The 12291-nt window shown below is 31.5% G+C and overlaps 1 protein-coding gene across 1 annotated transcript in view; it reads left to right on the top strand.

Annotated features, from left to right (window-relative positions):
- The window catches only part of ccnf (cyclin F), a 30089-nt gene extending 23539 nt beyond the window's left edge, over window positions 1–6550 (top strand). The window contains exons 16-17 of the mRNA XM_073836239.1: window positions 1253–1425; window positions 5747–6550. Of these exons, the coding sequence (XP_073692340.1) occupies window positions 1253–1425; window positions 5747–6162 (589 nt within the window). The 3' untranslated portion in view covers window positions 6163–6550. The remainder of the gene's footprint in view (window positions 1–1252; window positions 1426–5746) is intronic.
- The last annotated feature ends 5741 nt before the right edge of the window (window positions 6551–12291 follow it).

The following is a 12291-nucleotide window of genomic DNA, read 5'->3' as shown; positions in this document are numbered from 1 at the left end:
CTGCAATACTGATAGCCAATAAAGATTGAAACCAAAAAATAGTGTACACTATTTATACATGTATTTTTTTTTTTAAAGATGTGCTGGGACCCTGAAAAATATTAGGAAAAAATATGCATCTCGTATAAAAATAGAAATATAACCAGACAGATCCTGATCATTTAAAAATAAGTGTTTCTGTATTTTTAGTTCATTTTTTAGCTTCATTCTTTCATTGTACTTGGTTATAAGTTTCAATATATCATATTTAATGCTAGTTACAATATTTATCAATTTAGTTATATTTAATTAATTGCAATACATTTGCAATTTAGATTTATACTTGGTTGAAGTCAAAAGTTTACATACACCTTGCAGAATCTGCATAATGTTAATTATTTTGGCAAAATAAGAGAGATCATACAAAATGCTTGTTATTGTTTTATTTAGTACTGACCTGAATAAGATATTTCACATGAGACATTTACATATACAAGAGAAAATAAGTTGAATTTTTTCTCAACTTGATTCTTAATACTGTGTTGTTATCTGAATGATCCACAGCTGTGTTTTTTTGTTTAGTGATAGTTGTTCATGAGTCCCTTGTTTGTCTTGAACAGTTAAACTGCCTGCTGTTCTTCAGAAAAATCCTTCAGGTCCCACAAATTTGTTGTTTCAACATTTTTGTGTATTTAAACCCTTTCTAACAATGAATGTATGATTTTAAGATCCATCTTTTCACACTGAGGACAACTGAAGGACTCATATGCAACTATTACAGAAGGTTCAAACTCTCACTGATGCTCCAGAAGGAAAAACTATGCATTAAGAGCCAGGGTTGAAAACTTTTGGAATTTGAAGATCAGGCTAAATTTCATATATTTAGTCTTCCAGGAAACATCTAAGTATCTTCCATAGCTTCTGAAAGGCAGTACTAAATGAAAAAATATATGATGTTTAGGCAAAATAAGAAAACTGCACACATCTTCATTCTGTTCAAAAGTTTTCACCCCCAGATCTTAATGCATAGTTTTTCCTTCTAGAGCATCAGTGAGTGTTTGAACCTTCTGTAATAGTTGCATATGAGTCCCTCAGTTGTCCTCAGTGTGAAAAGATGGATCTCAAAATCATCCAGTCATTGTTGGAAAGGGTTCAAATACACAAAAGTGCTGAAAAACCACAGAATTTGTGCTTTTTCTGCATCTTTAAGAAAACGGTTTGTTAAATGTTGATGGTGATGATTTCAATGCATTGTTTTTTGACTCAAAATCAGGAGGCGAGAGGACAGCATGCAGGCGCACCGGGGCAGCTTCCTGGCCACGCCCACAGCAGAGCTGTCCACTCAGGAGGAGATGCTGCTGGGAGACATCCTGGACTGGAGCCTGGACACTTCCTGCTCCGGCTACGAGGGCGACCGGGAGAGCGAGGGCGAGAAGGACGGAGAAAGTGAGTGGGGAGGGGAAATGGCTCATATATCAGCTACATCATATTCTGAATCATCTTGCACTAAAACAATTAGACAAAACCAATTGGTATTGATGCATGAGTCACGTATGTGTCACGACATCTTGATTTCATCAGCTTGAGATTCGTGATGCGTGGACTTTAAGCAACCACTTCAGTTATAGTTCTGTTTTTATTTAAAAATATGCATGTATATTATCCACCATATTGTTAAACGCAGAAGTAAGCCTATGGGTGAGACTTCCAGTTCATTATCAGCTATAGAGAAATAATGAGAAGAATAACAGCGTGCAGTAAACGCTAAAACTGTTTGCACTACAAACCAGTGTTTTCATAATTAAGATAATACAGTAAAGTAATATATTAAGACATAACAATTTGCAATATTAAGCAGCAAAACAAGCTGTTTTGTACAACTGAAAATTTCAGGACATAGACGAAACCGGAAGCCAGACACACAAAATTAGAAAAATAAGGAGGATATAGTTTTTAGACGACTAGTTTACCTAGAAATTACCCTAATGTTGTACTAATCCTATGTTTCCTTTTATCTGTGAAACATGTTTTTTCCCTGCTAAAAAGTGCTGTTGCGAATTTCATTAATTTAAAAAAAATATTTTTTTGATGTCTTTATTACTAAATTAATTTTTTTATAATATCATTGTTAGAAATATAAAAAATGCTTTTAATTATTGAAACTCTTAATTTATTGTTGACTTAACTTTTTTTTTTTTTAAACAAACATACATACTTTTTTCACTGTTACATTAATTGCAAAACAGATTACTATTTCAATTTAAAATGATTAAATTAATTCAATTCATTCATCAATAGCATTAATATTTCATTCATTGTAAAATATTTTTAGAAATTATTGAAACATTTATATTCATTGTAAAAAAGCATTCATAATAATTTTTCATTGCAAAACAAAGTACTTTTAAATTAAAATTAAATCAATTGTTATTTAATTAAATGAGTTGCATTTAATATTCATTCATTGTAAAATATTTTTAGAAATTAAAACAATTGTATTCATTGTAAAAAACATTTTACATAATATACATAATTTTATTTGTTAAATTAATTGCAAAACAAATTACTCATTTAATTAAAATTATTAAAATGAATTAAATTAAATTCATTCATTAATAGCATTCGTATTTTATTCATTGTAAAATATTTTTAGAAATTATTGAAACATTTGATATTCATTGTTAAAAAACATTCATGGTTATTTTATTCATTGTTATATTAATAAAAACGTTACTTTATTTAATTATTAAATTACGTTCTTTTAATAGCATTGTTCATTGTAAAAAAAATCATAATTTTATTCATTGTTAAATTAATTGCAAAACAAATTACTATTTCGACTAAAATTATTAAATGAATTAAATTCATTCATTAACAGCATTAATATTTCATTCATTGTGAAATATTTTTAGTAATTGAAATCAATTGTATTCATTGTAAAAAAAAAATATATCTATCTATCTATCTATCTATCTATCTATCTATCTATCTATCTATCTATCTATCTATCTATCTATCTATCTATCTATCTATCTATCTATCTATCTATCTATCTATCTATCTATATCTATCTATCTATCTATCTATCTATCTAATATATATATCTATCTATATATCGTGATACCTCGATTTAATAAAAAATTACATCGTCTTAAAACGTAAATTCGAATTAATCGAAAAAATCGCCCAGCCCTAGTTCTTGTGTATGTGCGTGAGGGTCCAAAGGTTCAAACAAAGGCAGTGGACCTGCACTGTCATCACTTGCATCTAAGTGTGGGGATTCTGGTGGGTAGAAGTCCTCCACTTCCACACTGCTCTTAGAACCGCTGTAGCGGCGAGCGTGTTTACATTGTCAGTGTGCAAATTAGCTGAATTTATTCACTTATTGTCACTCCCACTTTAATGCGGTCTCCGCCTTGTCGTCTCCACACTGTACCCCACCCCTTATCCCCAGTGAACACCCCCCCATTTCAGAACGTTTTTTAAACCAGAGGTGTGAAAAAGCACCCCTGAAACAGGGGGGTGTTGTAACACTTTAAATGAACTGCAAAACAAATTAATAGCATTGTTAATATTTAATTTATTGTAAAATGTTTTAGAAATTAAAACAATTGTATTCATTGTAAAATAAAATATTTATTATTAAATTATTCAGGGTTTCCGCGGGGTCTTAAAAAGTCTTAAGTCTAAAATTTAAAAATCAAAATTTTAGGCCTTAAAAAGTCTTAAATTCGCTGTTCTAGGTCTTAAATAATTTCACATAGGTCTTATTTTTCCGATGTCCATGTAACGCTACCTCTAAAGCTCATTTAAATTCTCTTTTTGTTGTTTCCGTGGTGTTGTAGTTCTTTATTTCACAATTCCAAATATAATTTGCTGTATTTAAACTACAAATGAGACCAGCATGCAATAGCCAATCAGCTTTCTGTTATTGTCGCGAGTCTCTCGGATTGTACCGCGGAAGTAAAATGGATTTAACTTTTTAGCTTTGGGGAAGTGCAAGTTTAGCGATACTTAGCTTGAAAAAACTGAATATAAGGCTTGGCTAAGGCCAGTTGCTAACAACTAGATTTTTTTCTCCCTCTGTGGAAGTTACTGCGTCTTCAGACAGAATCGCAGTAGCAGAATACAGGTCAAACGACCTTTTTCTGTATATAATGTTATCAATAATAATAAGAAATATAGGTCGAGCTAGCTGACAGCCAGCCTTCGAAATACTTTTAAAATGTTTTTTTTTTTTACGTTACTTGCCCGACCGAACAAACAGCCTGATTAAAACTGAAGTGACAAAAACAACTAGCGAAGCATCGAAAGGCAAGAAAGATTCCTATTTTAATACATTCAACGTAAACAGAAATTGATAATGGATAGTGTATTTCTGGTCTATTTGTGACATACTTTAAAACAAATGAATGTAACAGCACTCTAAAGAAACACACTGAGGTAAAAAATTTCAAATGTATAGTTTATTTATAACATGATATAGTTCAGTAATATACCAAGTGAGCTTTTTGCTGAAAATTCTCACAATTACAAATGTTACATTAATTTTAGCTCAATAAAAAAGTAGTTAGTCAAGTAGTTACTTACATATTAGACAATATGCAACATTAGCAGAAGCATTCTCCTAGCAACTTTCTGCTATGATTCAGCGTTTTGATCGAATCAGTTGAAATAACTCGCTCATGAAGTGACTTACCGCCACCTGCTGGTAGTTTAGTGTGTTTAAAAGTATGCCTCCACACCCAACATTTCTAATTTATATATTTATAAATCAATAAATGTATTTAAAACATTAATCTCACTTTTAATTTTGCAGTGTAAATTATGTAATCTCACTGCTAACAGCCATTTAGAATTTATTGATAAATTCATAAAATACATTTCAAAGGTAATGCATACATTTCAAAAGTAAAAAAAAAAAAAAAGGCATTTATAAAGGTAAATCAAATATGCAGATTTAAGATTTAAAAGCTAATAGAGCACTGATGAAAATATTGCTTCAGAATTTTTTTTTTACGTCAGATATTTCTAGTGGTACTTTTATGGGGATATTTTGTGTGGAATAGTATCTGCTGATATGAAAAGTTCACAGTATATCGTAGTAATAAATTTAATTTATGACAGCCATGAAATTGTGTTTACTTTTTACATTAAACACATTAAATATTACATGTATGCATGTAATATAATATATATTTCCATTACAGGTTTCGGTCTTAAATTTCATATAAGGTGGTATTAAAAAGGTCTTAAAAAGTCTTAAATTTCACTTGTTCATATCTGCAGAAACCCTGTTATTGCTAAACAAAATATAATGATTTAACATTTTTTAAAAAATGAAATGAATTTTGATTAAATATTACAGTTATTTATAAGAAATAACAATAATAATTTTTAAAATGAGATCAAGTATTAAAAGCAACCATCATAATCTGCATGAGTCCGTTCCTCACAAATTTTAGCTTCATAAAACTTAAATGAAGCACACAGCTTGTATGGATGAATTTTACGCAGCTTTGTGAATCATTGCAGTCTTGTTGAAGTTCAGACTTTTAGATTTTTTTTTTTTTTTTATTATTATTATTATTATAGTATATTTATTATATTTTATTTCGTGCATCATGGGCGAAAAGAAAACACAATGTGAGCAAAACTATAAATGTCTGTTAAGCTACATGACATTTGAATTGTCCGCCTCTTCAGTCCCACTCAGTAAAGTTTAAAGAGGCCGTTTAATGACTAACCAACTCTCTTTCTCTCACAGTATCGGCTATGGAGGTGCAGATGGAGCCAGCGCTGGAGTGTGCTGACAGACAAACACATTGTTGCGCTCTTTCCAGCGATGATGACAGCTTTTGTGAAGAGCCCACCGAGGAGGAGGCGACAAGCGGAAGCGCCAGACCCTGGAAACGCCACCTATCCTCCTCCTCCTCCTCCTTCTCCTCGAGCATCTTTTGCACAGACCGCCGCAGCTCGGGCTACTCCTCCATCCAAAGCGTTCCCAGTCCGTCCGTCTCATCCTCTCTGGTCTCTCCGCAAAATCCCGGCGGTTTCCAACTCGTGCTGCCGCCCACGCAAAGGACTCGCCGACAGGTGAAGAGAAAAAACACGGCGGCGCACAGCGGAGGAGAGGCGGAGCGCGACGAGGACGCTGCCAACGTGGCCTTTCTTAGCCTGTGATTGATTGACAGGAAGCTGCAGCCACTTAACGCATCACTTCCTGGCCGTCCCTGCCAGGCGCACTTTGGTTCGCTAGTGCTGACGGTCTTTATCTCCGAAGAGCCAGAGTGAGATAAAGGAGCTGAAACGTCCTTTTCTGAGCTTTAAATACGATTAGAAGAACAAAGGTCATGTTTTTCCCTTCCCATAATGCATTTCACTTTGGCTCCCGATGACTGGAGCGTCTTCGTCTGATTGTTGCTGTTGACAAGCAACGGGATTAATGCCTCAGATGTGTTCAAATCACTGGAACTGCCGCTGTTGTTGAAGTCTTGTTACGTCTTCGTATTTAATATCCAGACTGTTTACAGAAAAGGACTTTTATAGTTTATCAAATGTTTTTTAAAGAAGTTACACGCAGCTACGGAGAACAAAAAAAAAATCCACTCAGTCCGTTGAGTTTCATGCTGGTAAAGGCACTGTCCGGACAAAACTGGTTTGTTTACGCGGATGTTTCTCGGCACGTATCTATTTATCTGGAACTGGATTGAACGACTCCAGTGTTTTGTATTTGCGCATTGCTTTGCGTTCGCCACAGATCTTCTGCCAAAGTTCTTGCATTAGCTACTTTTATACTGTTTTTCTGCTTGATACCACTGATGTTTTGACCTGTGAACCCTATGGAAGCTCATTTCCAACACTGAGTTTAAAAAAACTGCAACTTTACATCGCGCAATTCAGTTTTTTTTTTTTTTTTTTTTTTTAACATTGCGAGATATAAACCCCCAACTGTAAGGACATGTCTGAATTTTGAGCAAAATTGCGAGTTTATATTAAAACCATTTAAGTCGTTGAAAATTGTGTGATGTAAACTCAAAAAAAAAATCAATATCTCGCAATTCTGAGAAAATAAGTCAGAATAACAGAATATAAATTTGCAATTGCACAGGAAAAAAAATCAGAGTTGCAAGATTTAAGAAAAAAATTCAGTTTGAATTGAGATGTAAATTCGCAATTGCATAAAGTTTTTTTGAAGTTGCTTTTTTCCTTGCTTTTGCAAAAAAGATTTCTCAAGATTTTGACTTTATGACATTTGCTAGTTGATTTCGCTCAATTCTGAGAAAAGAAGTCAGAGTAGCACAATATAAATTTGCGATTGCAAGGAAAAAAATCTGAATTGCATGATTGTAAGAAAAATAAGTCAGAATTGAGGTAAATTTGCAATTGCGAGAACTCAATTTGAGTTCGGACTTTTTTTCTTTGCTTCTGCGAATTTCTTACAATTCTGACTTCATAACTGACAATTGCTAGTTGATATCGCTCAGTTCTGAGAAAAGATGTCAGAAAACCATGATGTAAATCTGCAACTGTGCGAAAACAAATTTTAAAGTCAGTTTCTAAATATAAACTCGCAATTGTATGAATTTTTGGGGGGAATTTAGACTTTCTTCCTTGCAATTGCCAGTTTATTTTTTCCACAGTTTTGACTTTTCTTACTATTACAATTTTATATTTTGCAATTCTGACCTTTGTAACTCACAATTGTGAGTTTATAGCTCTCAGTTCTGAGAAAAGAAGTCAAAATAGCGCAATGTAAATTCGCAACAAACAACAAATAAAAAATCTAAATTCCAAAAATAAGACGACAGTCTGAATTCTGAGAGATAAATTTGAAATTGTAAGGGGAAAACAATGGAATTTTGACTTATTCTCACTATTCTAAGTTTATATATCACAACTCTGACTCTTTATCTCTCAATTCTGAGGAAAGTCGTCAGAACAGTGCAATGTAAATTCACGAGTAAAAAAAAAAAAATCGAAATTGGAAAATTTGGGGGAGAAAAAAAAAATTGTGAGATAAATTTGTGATTGTGAGGGGAAAACTAACTACGAATTTTGACCTTTTTTCCCCCTTGCAATTGCAAATATATTTTTCACAATTTTGACTTTTTTTCTTATGATTCAGAGTTTACATTTCATTTTTATAACTCAATTGTGAGTTTATCTTTCAATTTTGAGAAAAGGAGCCAGAATAGTGTGACGTAAATTCACAATTACGAATAAAATTTTAATTGCAAAATATAAACTTAATAATATAAGTTATAAAGTCAGAATTGTGAAAAATATATTTGCAATTGCAAGGGGGGGGAAAAAAAGTATTATTATTATTAATATTTTTTGCAATCACAAATTTATTTACAGTCACAATTCAGACTTTTTTTTATCTCTTACAATTTCGAGTTTATATTTTGCAATTCTGATTTATTTTTGTTTCTAACTGCAAATTTACATTGTTATTCTGACTTCTATTTTAAATTTATCTCTCATTTCCGAGAAAAGATTAAAAAAAAAAGTTAAATTCATGTTTTTTTGTTGTTGTTTTTTTCCCACCTAATTTGCAATTGCAAATTTATTTCTCACAATTCTGATAAAGAAGTCAGAATATCAAGATTTTAACTCACTATTGCGTGAAACAAAAAGTCAGTATATTTATTATCTTACATTTCGGACATTATAACTCACAATAATGTTGTGTTTATAACTCACAATCCCAAGAAATAAAGTCAGAATAGTGAGAAAAAACTTTTAATTAAATTTAATTAATTTTAATTAATTTAATTAATTATTATTATTTTTTTTTAATCCAATGGTGTAAATGAGCTTCTATAGAAACCTATAAATGTACAGTAAATCTGTATGAATTTGTCACATTTTTATGACGGCTCCAATGCAACAACCGCTGAATGTGATCGTTTGACGTGCTTTTTCCGTAATGACCTCTCGAGATACCGAGCACTTTTTTATGACCCAATGCTGGAAAGCGAAATGATGCCTCTCCATATTTTCTCTTCATATATGCTTGAACAATCAACCATACGTATATATATTTGTGAGTGTTGGACCGTGTTCATCTGTTTGAGGTTACGACACTAAAAGCATTAAGTTATTAACTTTTGTGCAGGTCTTGTTGGTACTGTATGTCGAACATCACTAAGGATTGCAACTGTAAAATAATTCCTTGTTTATAAGTGTAAATATATAAATGTGTGAAGCTGTGAAAGGCCACGTGAACTTGAAAACAGACGTGTGTTTGTTCTATTCTGAAAACCACAATAAAACAATGCAGTAGGTACATTCGTGCATGTCCGTTGTGTTTCTTTTGCATGCCGTTGGGAACTTGTGGCTTGCAAGTATGTCTTTCACTGAATGTTTTACACCATTGTGATTTGCTATCACTAAATATCACACTATCACTGTGGTTTAATAACCTCGTCAACATGTTGCTGGTCAAACAGTTGTTAAACTGTGGTTTCATTGAAAGATTAGATGGTGTTAGTCAACAGTTACTGAGTTGTGGATCACAATAAACCAAAAAAGTAGTTTTTGTGTCTGTTGCACATGAATAAATAATGTGATCAAAAATTTGCATGGTTAAAAAAAAAATTTAACTAGCAGGCACAGTATGAAAAAAAAAAAACTGATTTACAATTTCGAGTTTCTATCTCAATTCTGAGAAAAGAAGTCAGAATAGTGCAAAATCTTTATTTTTTTTATTCAAAATTGCGAACTTACTTTGCACTATTCTGATGACTTTTCTCAGAATTGAGATATAAACTTGCAATTGTGAGTTATAAAGTCAGAGTTGCAAAATAGAAACTTGAAATTGTAAGAAAGTGAAAAATAAATTCACAATTGAGAGGAAAAAATGTTAAAATTACAAGATTTTTTCCTCACAATTGTGAATTTATAAAAAAATAAACTTGCAATTATAAATTATAAGGTCAGAATTGCAAAATGCAAACTTCCTCTCAATTGCAAGCTTATCTCTAAAGTCAGAATAGTGCAATGTAAATTCACAATTACAAATAAAAAATCAGAATTGCAAAATATAAATTTGAAATTGTAAGAGAAAAGTCGTAATTGTGAGATATAAATTTGCAGTTGCAAGGGAAAAAAAAACGTGGAATTTGGATTTTTTTTCCCTCTCATTTGTGAATTTATTTTTCACAGTTTTGACTTTTTTCTTATGATTCCGAGTTTATATTTTGCAATTCTGACCTTTATAACTCTCAATTGTGAGTTTATATTTCTCAATTCAAAGAAAAGAAGGCAGAAAAGCACAATGTAAATTCGCAATTATGAATAAAAAATTGCAAAATATAAACTTGAAATTGTAGGAAAAAGTCAGAATTGTGAAATAAATTTGCAATTATGAGGAAGTTTGTATTTCGCAATTATAACCTTATAACTTACAATTGCAAGTTATAATTATTATATTATATATAATTATATTATTAGGCTATATTAATAATAGTTATAAAGTTATAATTTTACAACTGCGAGGAAAAAATCTTGTAATTTTGAGTTTAAGTTTATATTTTGCAACTCTGACTTTATAACTCACAGTTGCAAGTTGATATAAACATTTTTATAAATTCATAATTGTAAGGAAAAAATAATTGACGTTTTTACTTTTTTTCTTATTGTTCCAAGTTAATATTTTGCAACTCTGACTTTATAACTGACAATTGCGAGTTTAGTGCACGAATAGGCAGAATAGAGCAAAGTTCGCAATTACGAATAAAAAATCAGAATTGCTAAATTGTAAGAAAAAAAAATCTGAATTGTGAGATAAAAATTTGCAGTTGCGAGGAAAAAATGCATTGCATGAATAATGTGATACAAAATTTGCATGGTTAAAAACATGTAAACTAGCAAAGACGCAATATAAAAAATTTTGATTTAAAAAAGTAAAACATAATATAATATTAGAATATGCAAATATGTTATAAATTCCTAATGATAAGATTAGTATATTTGTTGCATGGCTTTAAAAAGTCTGGTAAAGTCACAATGAAAATACATAAACAAATGCATATTTTATAGGTTGATAATATGATGCATGGTTTGCTTATATACATATATATATATATATATATATATATATATATATATATATATATTTTTTTTTTTCAACTGTTAATAGAAATGCATAAAATAACAGTTAGATGTAAAAAACTACATATTTTAATAAATGTTAGAAGACGAAATGAATAAGTAAATAAACGTTTTAAAAAGCTTTTGAATATTTTCCAGCCATTTTTAAACATTTATTTATTTATTATTAACGTACAAAAGCAACATGCAGAAAGTAACCGGGAAACGATGATACATATTAAAAATAATACTAAAAGGAGTTTATTAAATACTTTAAAACTAGAAATAATTATGACTGTGACGACCTATGTGCGTCATCCCTGAGTTGAACTGGAATTGTGCCGCCTTCCAAAGGAGCTTGTGGTGGGCGTGCTTATCGAGGACACCTGCTGTTGGTTTCCGGTCTCTTCTCTTAAAAAGGGCCTTATGAAAATTGACTGCGGGCGCGGCTGCATTTTGGACTTTGCTCCGTTTGTTTTCTGTTTATACTTTTGCATCCCACATTACTACAGTCCATCACACTTCATGCATTCACCTAACTTTACACCACTGATTCCTGACAATCTCATGTTACATCATTTTTTCTGTATAGTTCTCTTTTGTTAATAAATTTCGTATATTTTTGGCACTTTTGTGTGTGTCCCTGTCTTTGTTACGTCCTTTTGAGCCATGGGGCGTAACAAATGGGGGCTCGTCCGGGATGACATTCGCAAATCATTAAAGACAATAAAACGCATTTTTCTGTTAATTTTAATTTTCAACTGTTAATAGAAATGCATAAAATAACAGTAGTTATATGTAAATAACTATATATTTTAATACATATTAGAAGACGAAATGAATAAGTAAATAAATGTTTTGAAAAGCATTTAAGCGTATATTTTTCAGTATTTTTTACTTATTTATTATTAACGCACAAAAGCAATATGCAGATCCGGTAGTAACCGGAAAACGATGATACATATTAAAAATAATAGCTACTAAAAGGAATGTATTAAATATTTTAAAACGAAATAACTATGAGATTTGCAAATCATTAAAAACAATAAAACGCATTTTTCTGTTAATTTTAATGTTCAACTGTTTAACGCGAAGGTGACGTGCTGGCATCTGTCAGACGCAACGCAAGCAAGCAGACGCGTCGGTCACATGACCGCAAGCAGCCGCCCAGCTGGAGGAGGTCACGTGACCGCATTTGTTGTGTCCGCACCG

The sequence above is a fragment of the Garra rufa genome, chromosome 1 (genome assembly GCF_049309525.1).
Source record: "Garra rufa chromosome 1, GarRuf1.0, whole genome shotgun sequence".
NCBI lineage: Eukaryota > Metazoa > Chordata > Actinopteri > Cypriniformes > Cyprinidae > Garra > Garra rufa.
This window is presented reverse-complemented; position numbering and strand designations above follow the sequence as displayed.